At 44.9% G+C, this 13,618-nt stretch overlaps 1 protein-coding gene across 3 annotated transcripts in view; it reads left to right on the top strand.

Annotated features, from left to right (window-relative positions):
* The window catches only part of TBCA (tubulin folding cofactor A), a 65,417-nt gene that overhangs the window by 38,614 nt on the left and 13,185 nt on the right, over positions 1-13,618 (top strand). Inside the window, exon 3 of one of the 3 annotated variants that reach the window (XM_043514823.1) lies at positions 5,865-5,941. The exons of the other annotated variants lie outside the window; for them this stretch is intronic. Within the exon in view, the coding sequence (XP_043370758.1) occupies positions 5,865-5,941 (77 nt within the window). The remainder of the gene's footprint in view (positions 1-5,864; positions 5,942-13,618) is intronic. 3 annotated transcript variants of the gene reach the window in all.

The following is a 13,618-nucleotide window of genomic DNA, read 5'->3' on the forward strand; positions in this document are numbered from 1 at the left end:
GTAGGAACCTACCTTCTCCCGGGTTCTAGCCATTCTCTTCCTCTCTCTGCACTGAGATGAGGGTGGGAGTGTGCTGAGAACAGGGCTGGGGATGAAGGAGCAGGCTGGGGGTTGGGGTGCAGGGTCTGGCCAGGAGCTAGAATGAGGGAGGGGGCTCAGGGTTGGGGCAGGAGGTTTGGGTGTGGAGCGCTTACCTGGGCAGCTCTCATTTGGTGTGAGGGGTGCAGGTGGGAATGGGGTGTGTGTGTGCAGGAGCTCCCGTTTGATGCTCAGGGGGGGATGTGGGGGGTGCAAGAGTCAGGGCATGGGGTTTGGGGGAGCTGGGTATGTGTAGGGGGTGCAGGAGTCAGGGCACGGGGCTGGAGGTGTGTGAGGTGTGCCAGAGTCAGGGCTGGGATTGTGGAGGGAGGTGCAGGGGTCAGGGCATGGGACTGGGGTGTGAGGGGTGCAGGGGTCAGGGCAGAGGGCTGGAGGTGTGGGCTGGGATTGTGGGGGTGCTCACAGCCCCCTGCCCTGAGCGGCTCACAGCCCCCTGCCCTGATCGGCTCACAGCAGGGGGCTGGAGGGGCTATGCCCTGATTTCCCCCCCACCCCCGCAGGTCCTCGGAGCATGCTGCAGCTCCGTTTTTACCTCTCCCCCTCTGTAGCAAGGGCCATCACCTGCAGGGAGGGAGAGAAGGAGGGGCAGGAACCCAGAACACTGAGGGAAGAGGCAGGGGGAGGGGGAAAGCCTGCCTTGCAAGGAGAGAGTGGTGGGCAGGGAGCAGAAAAGAACGGGCTGGGCCGGGCAGGATTTTTAGTGCCCCGGTCTGGCAGATAGCAGCGTGCCATTAAAAATTGGCTCACATGCCGTGTTTGGCATGCGTGCCATAGGTTGCTGACCCCTGGTGTAGTTCAGTAGTTAGTGTAATAGTAAGTTTAAAAAAAAATCATAAATTTGTGTGGAACCACTTGGTACTGGAGACAGGCCACACTCTCTGGGTTTCAAGCCCTGCCACTCTTGTGGGAAGGCAATGCCTAACAGTGATCCTCATCCCAACTGCCTTAGAGTCACACGAGTGACAAATGTGCTATTTGTAAGCACTTTAAGCCCTGGTCCAAAAAAGACAGGGCAGCCAGATTGAAATATCTGTTGCTGGAATTGGTGCTACATCCTCCATCTGAACCACTGATCTCGGTCCAGGTACTGAGCAGCTCACTGTCAGTCAGTAATCACTTCCAGCATTACTGGCGTCGAGAGAGAGATTGGCATCACTGGTACCAAAGAAGGGGTACTGTAGGTAAGACTTAGTCCCAGGATCTTCAGAGGAAGCCAAGAGGTCGAGCTCATCTAAAGACTCAGGAGGGCACTTGGCGAAAGTATGCCCCAGAACACATTTCCATGATTTCAGGAAGAGACTGTTGCTTCAGACCCTGAAGTGGGATCCTATGTGCCCTAGCCCAGCTGATCTCACCATCAAGAGTAAAGCACCTGCCCACCCTGATTTCAGCCTCAGTTTAATCAAGGGGCTTACTGAAAGTACCCTTGGGCCATGCACCCTTTTGGAACCTGTGGGATTTCCCCCACCTCCAATCAAGAGCGTCCCCATATCCACCACAACCGGCTTCATCTACTGGCCATCAGGAGCATCAGCGCCACAAACATCCTAGCATCGATACAAAGGCCAGCACCAAGCATAGTTGGGACCTTTCTCACAAGCATCCATGACAGGATCAGGAACTGGACCAGCTCCTCATACTATTGCCATCCTCTTTCTCATCCCCTGATGAGGCAATTGCAGTGGAACCTATTTCTCCAACTCCTGATTATTTTAAGACTCATCTGGAGTTGTTGAGGGAGGATGACTATGGTCTTGGACATTACTTGGAGGAGATCCCATAAAAATCTCACAGGCTGGTGGACATTTTGGCATCTGCAGCCCCAGCTAGAATAGCTGTCCCTACTATTTTAGAGCCTACAAAGGTTCTTTGGCAGACTCAAGCTTCCCTGCCTCTGACTGTGCCAAAAAAAAAAAAAAAAGTGGACAGGAGGTACGATGTCACCTCTCTGGCGTTCAAGTAACTCTAGTCACCCTAAGGGCTTCCTCGTAGCATTGGCAGCCAGGAGAGAGATGGTTACCAGACATCAGCCCAAAAAAATAGAGGCCAAGAAGCTGGACTTATTTGGGAAGAAGCTTTATTCCACAGATGGGTTGTTGCTTCATATTGCAAACTAGCAAGCTTTGCTGGGGTACTGTGATTTCACCTTATGGGATACAGTTTCAGAGTTCAAGGACAAGTGCCCAGATGATGCAAAACAGGAGTTCCAGACATTGATCAAGGACGACAGGTTGGTTGCCAGAACAGCTCTGCAGGCAAGTCTTGGCAAAGCAGATTCTGCAGCTCCTGGCATGGTTTCTGCCATCATGTTGAGGCTCATGTCTTGGTTATGCTCTTCTGGCCTCCCTCTAGAGGCACAACAAACAGTTCAGGATCTCCCATTTGAAGGGCCATCGCTCTTCTCGGGGGGGGGGGGGGGGACTTAAGATTCTGTACAGTCTCAAAGAATCTAGCATATCCCTGAAACCCTTGGGCATTCACATCCCTTCAGTGAAATAAAAGGCATTCTATCATCACCAGTCACTGAATTTTCAGGGATTTGCCTAGCAAGCCCAAGACCTGCCAAGGAGAACTAGCAGAAGTTACAAAAGATGCCCACTACCACCCTCTACTTCTGTAGCTGCCTGTTCTTCAAGGCAGGTAGCATCCTCCAAGAGCTCATTTTGATGGTTTGGTCAAGAGCAGACTGCCAGTTCTAAGAGGACCATCCTTTTCTTCCCTAATTTTTGCAAACCACCTGTCTCACTTCTGTCATATTTGAGCCCACATCACAACAGATGGGTGGGTTCTAAATGTGGTAGAAGTTTGATATACACTCCAATTTATGTCCACCCGCATTCCCTGTTAATCTTCAGAGATCTCTCTCATGAGGCAGAGTTACTGCAAGAGATACAGTTGGTTCTCCTTGTAGGAGCTATAAAGGAGGTCCCTCTTTTGTTCAGGGGAAAGGGGTTTTATTCCTGATGCTACCTGCAAAAAGATGTCTCAGGCCTATTTTTAGATCTAAGGCGTTAAACAAGTACCTAAAAATATTGACATTTCAGATGGTCATTTTAGCCTCCGTGATTCCTTCTGTGGAGCCAGAGGACTGGTATGCTGCTCTTGATTTATAGCATGCTTGCTTCCATGTGATGATGATTCATCAGAGCCACAGAAAATTTGAGATTCACTGTCAGCGTTCTCCATTATCCGTTCACAGTGCTCTCCTTTGGTGTCTCAGCTGTCCTGTATGTATTTACAAAGTGTACGGTGGTGGTAGCAGCATTCTTCAGAGGTCCATGTTTCTCTTACCTGAATGACTGGCTGATAAGAGATAAGTCCAGGACACAGATGTTGTCCAGCATAAACATAATCTCAACCACCTTCATTGCAGTCTGCCTGCTGATCAACACGGATGAGTCAGTCCTGTTTGCAGTTCAGAAAGCAGAAATTGTTGGAATGGACCTGGACTCAAAAATGGCCAGGGCCTTACTACTATATGCAAGGTTTCATGTAATACAAAATCTCATTCTGGACTTCAAGGCTTATCCTCTCACCACAGTGAGAAACTGTTTAAGGCAGCTGGGGCATATGGCAGGATGCATTTTTGTAGTACAAAACCCCAGGCTGAGTTTCAGACTCTTTCAAGGCCAGTTGGCTGATGTGTATTCACCAAAAAGGCACCATGTAGACAGGTTAGTGCATGTACCAAATTGGAACGTATCCTCCCTAGATTGGTGGACAGATCTGTCCAGTGTCTGAAAGGGAGTTCCCTTCACCCCACTTCAACAATCTCTTATCTTAGTCTTGGATGCCTCAGACCCAGGTGGGAGGGCTCACTTGGGACCCCAGCAAATGCAAGTTTTCTGGTCTAATCAAAATCTCAGCTTACAACTCCCTGATGTTTGTGTATTGTCTATTTGATCAGCATGCATGGCGTTCCTCCTTACATCAGGGGAGGGGGCATGTTGGTGCTGACCGACAATACAATGGCCTTGTCCTATGTAAACAAATAGGAAGAGATGTAGTTCTCACTACTCTGCTGAGAAGCAATCCTATTTTGGGACTTCTACATCAGCAGCTCTACTTCTGAAAGCAGGCCATATCCTAAGGGCTCAGAATACACTGTTAGATTGCCTGAGCAGATTGTTTGTTCATCACCAGCAGTGGTCCCTTCACCCAGACATAGCAAGATCCATTTTCCAGCTCTGAGGGTCTCCTCAAGTGGATCTCGTAGCGACAAAAGACAACAGAATATGTCACCAGTTTTGTTCCTGAGCCGGACACAGTCCAGGTTCATTATTGGATGCTTTTCTACTGCTATGATCAGGGTCTGCTGTATACTTTTTTCCTCCCAATCCTTTTCTGACCAGAGTTGTGTGCAAATCAAGCAGGACAAAGCCCGTCTTGTACTGATCACTGCTGCATGGCCCCATCAACACTTCCCCCCGCTCCCCCCCCACCCCCCAGCTCTTGGACCTCTCAGTCAATCCCTGCTCCTGCTTCAGATGCACTTGATTTCACAGAATCACACCTACCTCCTCCACTACAGTCTTCAAGCCCTTCACCTGACACCCTAGAGGCTTCAAGGTTAACTTTGGCCGAGGAGTCCTGCTCTAGAGAAGTTCAGGATATGTTGCTGAGTAGTCAGAAACCATCATCTAGAACTACTTACCTGGCTAAATGGAAAAGGTTTTCCTCTGGGCCCCTGTTCTTGCTTCTATTCACTATGTGCTGAACTATCTTCTGTCCCTGAAACATCAAGGATTGGCGATCAGCTTGATCAGAGAACGCCTAGCGGCTATATTTCACACACCTGGGATAACCCCTCTCTCTTTTCCAACACAATGGCTGTACAATTTTTTTTAAAGGGTTTAGACAGACTGTTTCCGCAGGTACAGAACCCTATTTCACCATAGAGCCTGAATCTAGTCTTAACAAAGCTGATTGGTGTCCCCCTGCCTCTCCCCCTCTTGAGCCTGGAGCAACCTGCACTCTGTTGCACCTTTTGATGAAGGCAGCATTTTCAGTAGCCATTACATCGATTAGGAGAGTGGGAGATTTGAGGGCTCTAGTATCAGATCCTCCAGATACAGTTTTCTACACAGACATCTGCCTTCGTCCTCACCAAAATCTTCTTATGAAAGTGGTCTCCATTGTTCATATTAACCAAGCAGTTTTCTTACCAACCTTCTCAAATCCTCTTGGTAATAAAGGGGAGGAGAAACTGCACAATTTGTCAGAGCTTTAGCATTTTATCTATAATGCACTAAGCCTTTCAGATCTTATGCTCATTGCATACTGTTCATTGCATTTGCAGACCGAATGAAGGGCAGTCCCATTTCCATATAAAGGATAACCAGTTGTATTTGACTGTGTGTTACCAGTTGGCTAATGTGAAGCTACTGGATAGCTTGTTGGATCATTCAACTTAGGTTCAAAGGTGACCTCTGCTGCTTTTCTAGCTATTGTGCCCATATTAGACACTAGGAAAGCGTCAGCCTTGTTGTATGTCAAACGTTTGCTTCTCACTATGTGATCTGTCAGTAATCTAGAGACGATGCTGAATTTGGCCGTGTGGTCCTCTAGTTCTTCTTCAAATAGACTCCGAACCCATCTCCAGTTGGGATGGCTTCTGAGTGGCCTACAGTAGAATATACACATGCAATCATTCAAGGAGAAAAAACTATTACAAATTTTTCTGTAACTGTTGTTCTTCGAGGTGTGTTGTACGTGTCCATTCCACGATCTGCCCTCCTTCATCTCTATTGGAATCTTTCCGCCAGGAAGGAACTGAGGGGGCTGGGGCCTTTTATGCTTGCACACGGAACAACACATCTCGAAGAACAACAGTTGTGAAAAGGCTAGTAACTGTTTATTTTCTACAAATTTGGGTTTCCCCCAACCTAGCCATTGTAATGATTAGTAAATCAAGGCCTTTACCCAGTACTTATATTCTGATTTATAATAAGTCTTCTGCACTCCAGCCTAGCCACCAGTGCGGACTAATGGGGAAGATCTTGTGTATTCTATAGTTCTGTGGCCACGTTAACTTTTTTTTAATCTCTGCCTTATGGTTGCAGAAATAAATGTGAATTGAGTATGTAAACCTACATATTAATACCTATTTGAATCTATGTACAATATGAATTAGCTCTGAGGTATGATCTTCTTGGGTTCCTCTCCATGAGGTAGTAACTCTGAAACCTAAAGGAGTGTTGTAAATAGTTTTAAATATTTACTAGCTCATCATTTTAGCAGAAATATCCAACTACTTGTCCCACAATCTCAACTGCCTCCCATGTCTCCCCAGATTCCAAAATCCTCCATTTTAATTTATCTGAAATTACGACAGAATTTCTGCATGAATACTACAGAATCTAAGGGCCTTTTCTCAGAATTTATATTCTACTTGCTATAGATACATAGAGTGCTGCTAATGAGCAGGTTTCCTCCATGTGCAAATAAGGCAATATAAATAATCAGGGCTAGTCTTCATAGGGAGTTATTCTGAAAGGCTATTCCTGGTTAACGCCATGTGTGAATACTCTTCTTCTGGAATAAGAATGTCTTATTCCAGATTAGTTTAATCCACTTTGAGGGTGTACTAGTGGATTAATTTCCAGTTATTCCAGATTATCTTTCATGAGGAGACAAGCCCTTTGAGAAGCTGGTGTTCCTGTCCTTTATCCAACAAGTTCTGCTCCTCATAGTCTTGCGCTTGAGTCTTTCTCATGTTTCTCGACGATTAGGCAAAATCCTTTTGTTGTCACTAGTCACCACTAAAAGTGGAGCAGATTCCTGAAAATTAAAATGTGGAAGACTAGAATTAACTATACCTTTAGTTACTGAAGCTGTATTATGTGGAACAGGACTTCAAACATGAAAGATATTGGTCTGAACACATCAATGTTTGTTTAATGTTGAGTATTCCCAAGTAATATTACTTATCTGTTTTTAATGGCTCAAGTAATGGTTTTTAATCTAATTTCTTTCTGTTTTTTTTTAAATTTCATGTTGGATTGAATACACGAAGTTTCAGACTCTCCTCATAAATCAGACACAAATAAGATTAGGTTCAACTTTTAGTTTCATTCCAGTCTGATTACTTTCAAAATCCTTTGGGTTTTCTTAAGAACAGATGTTTAATGATCTGAATTCTACTGGCTTTTTATCTAGACAACTAGAACTACAAGGTTGCGAATAAAGGGTTTGACACACTCATTTGTGCATTTGGAGAGTTTAACTAAGGAGCACAAATCAGTCTCCTTTAACGTCTAGCAATCTGTATTTGTATCTGTCTTCTCTGTAGAATAATGCTCCTGACATGCAGGTGATATTAAACTTGCTGCTTTCAGCTTTGTGTTTCTTTTCTAATGTACTTTTTGAAAAAAGCCTATTGATAAGAAATTATTGTAATCCTCGCTAAGGCTTCCTTTTTTCCTGTTTTTTAAAGAATTTTATTTTCACTTTGTCTAAGATATAAATACCTTTTTGTATTCTAGACTATGCTCTCTATGCTGAGGATTTAAAATAATTGTGTAGTAGTTGGGATACATTAACATGGAAACTCTCATTTAGTAAGAAGATTCAACAATTGATATTAACGATTGCTGAAGGGAAATTCTCTTGTAGTTGGGCTCACCATTCCTCTGCTCTGCAGAAAGAGGCTCTATCAGACCTTTCAGGCATGGGTAGTGACTTGACTGTATCTATATGGGAAACCTGCTAGTTCTGTTCTGACTCCAGTTTTAGCACAGACATTTATTTTTCCTGATTTTCTGCCTTCTGCAAAACTGAAGGAAATCTCCATAATTTATCCTAATGCCTTTTCTTTAACCAGACTGCTAACTTTTTAAACCAAATCATATGCTGGGCTGAGTGAGGGCTCTTGCTCCATATCATGCAACAGTTTCCCTTTGCCTGAAAACCTAAAGATGGCAGATAATTCCCCAAAAAAGAGGTCATGAGGACAGTATGCAGCCAGTACTGTCAAGGCTGAGCCAACCTTGTGGTTGACCAATACTTGTTTTGTCAGAACCGAACTGGCACCACTTTCTAAATGGGTTCCCTTTTATTTATGATTTTTCTGCCAGTTGTCTGCCCATGTGACAGTGTTTACATCCAAGGCAATTTGTATTCTTTTCAAGTAAAATTTTGAGAGCTGTTGTGTAGAAAATGCTGCCTGTGGATTGACAGTTTTCTATGGGCAGTGATTGCATTGTCCAGTCATCCTTACAAAAGTTATCAAAGTAAAGGGCAAGAATTGTGTTTATAATACAAATGATTTAATTCTAAAATTTAAAGGGAGAATTGAATTAGCCAGTGACTGGATTCAGGGAAGGCACTAGTAATGAATTTTGCTTCTACCCTCTCAAGAATAGCATCTACACGCTTAAATCTCTGCACTAGCTCTAAGAAAAAGAGTACTTGTGGCACCTTAGAGACTAACAAATTTATTTGAGCATAAGCTTTTGTGAGCTACAGCTCACTTCATGCCACAACTACTCCTTTTCTTTTTGCGAATACAGACTAACACGGCTGCTACTCTGAAACCTGCACTAGCTCTGTCTCCCCCGTTGGCATAGAAGAAAACCTACAGTCCCAGATTATCATAAAACTCCTAGCCAGCAAACCATTTTCCAGAAAGGACAAAAAAAACTTTTGCTTTTGCTTCCTGAAATGATCTGCCATGTACCAATTGATTGGTCCTCAGCTGGAGCAACTGCAGGGGTTGCCAAAGTGTGAAATACTGAAGCAGTTAGATGAAGAGGAAGTCAAGTAGGTGTCTATCATCTTTTGTCCTCCCTCAGCCTTTCCACTCCCTTTCTACACAATGCTTGGTATAAGTGGTTGAAACCTCTCGGTTCCATACTCTGAAATAATAAGCTGACATGAAAGAAAACAGATTCTCTGCACTGAGAAAATAATGTATCCCAACACTTTCCAGAACTTTTTCTTCACACCTCTCCAAGATTAGAGAGTCAAGTAACGTTCTGTGCAATTTATTCCTCAATTAAAAGGGGAATTACCAGTGGCTTAGTGTAATGGAGCTCTACATCTGCTGCTGCTTCAAGCCTTTTCCAGGCCAACTAGGTTATTTTTAAAAAACAATTAAATAGAAATTTGCATTTTAATAAACTGGAAACCTATTTTACAAATTTGAGTTAGTAGATTTCTAGATTTTCTTGATATTAAGAAAAAGGTCATTTTTATCAAACTCAATTACAGTAAAACAGGGGTGGCCAACCTGAGCCTAAGAGAGAGCCAGAATTTACCAATGTACATTGCCAAAGAGCCACAGTAATACATCAGCAGTCCCCCATCAGCTCCCCCCCAGCTCCTCCCACCCACCAGCAGGGCCTCCCCTTCCCTCCCCATCAGCTGTTTCGTGGTGTGCAGGAGGCTCTGGGGGGGGAGGAGGAAAGGCACAGGGGCTCAGGGGATGGGGTGGTGCCTGTGGCAGAGCTGGGGTTGAGCAGTGAGCACCCCCTGGCACATTGGAAAATTGGCGCCTGTAGCTCCAGCCCCGGAGTCGGTGCCTGTACGAGGAGCCGTATATTAACTTCTGAAGAGCTGCATATGGCTCTGGAGCCACAGATTGGCCACCCCTCCAGTAAAACATATTTGCCTTTGTCCCCCCACTCCCTTCAATTCATAGGCTCTTCTAATCTGGCTGAGGAAAACCACTCTTTCAAAAGTACCTTTATTTACAGGCAAAGAACAAGTGGTCATGGGGTCCTTTTTTTAATAGCTGTATTTTTTTTTAATTCATGTAGTTAATTTCTTAGCCTAAAACTCTCACACCTAAGTAATTCTGATACTAGTTTTTGAGAAGGTGTATTCTGATGGTTCTTTTATCTTCTCACTATCCCAGATTGAGCCTTAGATCACTGTCTCTTTTAAGAGGTGAACTACACTATGAAATAAGGACACCTTCCTGATTAACACATCTCTGCTTTCTTGGCCCCATCTTCTTTTCCCTGTGCACCTTGTGTGCAGTGTTGTTGTAGCTACATTGGTTCCCAGGATATTAGACACACAAGGTGGATGGTGTAATATCTTTTATTGGACTGACTTCTGTTGGTGAGAGAGAAAAGCTTTTGAGCTTACATACAGCTCATCTTCAAGACCTGAAGGACACCTCTGTGTAAGCTCAAAAGCTTGTCTCCCACCAACAGAAATTGGTTCAGTAAAATATGTTACCACACTGACCGTGTCACTTTATCAGGGATATGTTATGTTTGAAATCTTGTATCCAAAATAGGTAAAAGATGGCAGGATGATCATTTTTACTCTTTCACATAATGATAAATTCTTCTTTGAGGAGTATCGCTTTGGGTGCTCAACTTTAGGTGAATCTGCATCCCTGCACCTGTGATCGGAGAATTTCAGTAGTAGTGACCCCTTTGGTCACACATGCGCTCTCCCCATGTTGTGCCACTTCTGGTGGCTGCATAGCGGTATGTGACCGAACCGCCGCCAGTTCCTTCTCAACTCTCTTTGCCTCAGATGGAGCCATGGCAGCACCTCCTCACTTTGTTATATCTTAGACTTACTGTTACTTGGTGTTAGAATAGAGTTAGATTATAGTTACCCTCCTCTTCCCTATTTATTTTATTTTAAAAAATTCTTTTAAATTATCAGATACCATCAAGTTTCCATTCACGCTTTAGTATAGTGTAGTTTTAACTCCCTTCTCCTGGGGGAATGCTACTGATGGGCATACCCAGATCTCCGGGCTTAAAACAATGCCTTGCTTGCTGGGAATCAGTCCCAGTCAGTGATGGAAATGCTTAGTGTGTCCATTGCCTTGGCGAGACACACTATTCAGAAGTATCTTCGCTACCACAAGCAAGGGACCTAAAGCTAAAACTTACACCGAGGCAGAAGTCACTGCACCTGGTGTCTGACCCCCCAGAACACAGATACACACTCCCCACTCTAATGCCAGTGATGGCCCCTGACAGACCATCCCTATCACAGTCCTCAAAAAAGGGGGGGGGAGGAAGCAGGCAACAAATTCCCCTTCCAGGGAACCAGCCAAAAAGAAGTGATCCCTGACTCGTTCAACACACTTGATACCGACTGCGGCATGGTTGAGCACCTACAAGTCGGCGGGATCTTACGGTACTGCTGATACTGCGAAAGCCAAAGACCTTAAGCAGCCCGGCTCTGAGAGGAGTGACAGAGAGAAGCCTACCTCCTCCTCCTCAGTACCGATGAAGCCTCTTAAACATCTGGCACCAAGCAGCAAAACATCACTGCAGTCTGTGGCGCCATCTACTGGTCCCCTAGTGCATAGCATAGTGACATCAGCTACAACAGCAGCACTGTCTACAACACCATCCTCTGTATCGAGGCTAGCAGCACCACACTAATTCCTTTATCATAAGGACTTGCTAGTCTATGCAACACCGGAATCTCCCCTTCTTCGTACTCTGGCATACTCCGAATGCCAATCTATACCACCACTGAGATCAATCCCTCCTTTTTCCAGCGATGATGATTATGATGAGGTGGAAGGGGACCACTCCTCACCAATTTGCATGACCGCTGGCGCAAGCCAGGTATCAGCCAAGTAACACCCAAGGATGGTATGGACATCCATGGATGCCACCACCAATGCCATTCCCACCGCAATGGAATCCATGGCCACCAGTATTCTAGGCCTTCTAGCACCTACAGGGAGAGGAGGTGGTGCTCCCCATCAGCCTCAGTGGGTAGAGCCTCTGGAGGAGACTTTTGAGGAATAGGAGGAAGCTTTGGAATGGGAAGTCACCCCTCCAATCAATCTCTCTTTATCCTCCCCAGATGAAGCAGTCATGCCTTCACCATTTAGACTTTTAAATAGCTCCTGGAACTGTTTAAAGAATTGTTGATGCTCGAAATACACCTGGAAGAAGTTGTGGAGTCTCAACATAAGCTGTTGAATATTTTACAGACATAAACATCAAAGATTACGCTTCCTATAAATGAGGCACTCATGGATCCAGCCAAGATCATCGAGCAGACCCCTGCAACAATACCACCCACTTGTAAAAGAGCAGTCAACAAATATTACCTCCCCTATAAGGCTATTGATTTTTTGTTCTCCCATCCCCCACCAAATTCCTTGGTGGTAGAGGCCATGAATAAAGATAACACCACTCTAGAATCATCCTGTACAATAAGGACTGGAAACAGTTAGACCCTTTGTGCACAAAGCCTGTTTGTCAGCAACTCTGCAATTCAGAATCCCCAATTACAAAGCTTCGATGGCCAAATACAACCACACAAATTATGATGTCCAAGCTTTCTAATTCTAAGATTTCTGATTCTAAGATGTCCAAATTTATTGACTGTATCCTGGATAACAAAAGAATACCACCTTGCACGGATGGTTTTATAAGCTTTGTTGGACGTGGCAGACACAACCACATGATCCATTACTATCGCAGTAGTTATGTGACTGGCTTCGTGACTCCACCTCTCTGGGTTTCCCAAGAAGGTCCCGTCTACTGTTAAAGATCTTCCCTTTGAGTGCCAGCAATTGTTTGTGGCCAAGACTGACTAATCCTTCCATACCCTAAAGGATTCCAGGGCAACTCTTTTTGGTCTTTAGGCCTTTACACACCTGCACAAAGAGGAAGCCGGGAAAATACCAGTCAGTACAATAACAAGGCCTGCCCCTATATATCCAACCACCGCAACAATACAACCTACAAAAATAGAGACAGAGGCCTAAGAGACGTAGACCATTCCCATCTCAGCCATCAACATCCCAACAACCCTCCTTGAAACAGCAATTTTGAGGGTTTAGTCAAGGGCCCAAGATGCCTTTCTCATTTCCAAGCACTGGAACCATCAACAATCATCCATCCTTTCAGAAACCACCTGATCCCATTCCACTAGTATGGCAGACCATCACCTTGGACAAATGAATATTAGAAATTTATAAACACTGGTTACTCCAATCCCATTTGCCTCCTTTCTCCCTCAACCCTCCCCCCCCCATCCACCCTCTCTCCTTGTCCCTGTTCAGGGATCCTTCTCACAAGGATCTTCTACAAAATAAGTCGCTTCCTGCTCTTGGGTGTGGTAGAATCAGTACTGACACCACGCAGAGGGAGAGGCTTTTATTCCCACTACTGCTTAACTCGGAAAATGAGCAGGGAATGGAGACCCTTTCTCGACCTAAGGAAACTCCACATGTTTGTGAAGGTTCATTGATTAAGGATGGTCACGTTAGTAGCTATAATCCAAGCACTGGAACAGGGGGACTGGTTCTTGGCCCTCGACCTCCAGGATGCATATTTTCTTATCTCCATACACCCAATGCACAGGAGCTTCCTTAGACTCATTCTGGGACAGAATCATTGCCAGTTCAAAGTACTGCCTTTTGGCCTCTCTGTGGTGCCCCCGATGTTCTCCAGGGTTCTTGCAGTCGTGGTGGACCAACTCTGCAAGCAACGAGTCATGATATTCTCCTACTTAGACAGCTGTCTTTCTCAGGAAGATGCTGTAGAAGCTACTAAAAGGATAATGGTTCTCTTATCTC

The sequence above is a fragment of the Dermochelys coriacea genome, chromosome 5 (genome assembly GCF_009764565.3).
Source record: "Dermochelys coriacea isolate rDerCor1 chromosome 5, rDerCor1.pri.v4, whole genome shotgun sequence".
Classification (NCBI taxonomy): Eukaryota; Metazoa; Chordata; order Testudines; family Dermochelyidae; genus Dermochelys; species Dermochelys coriacea.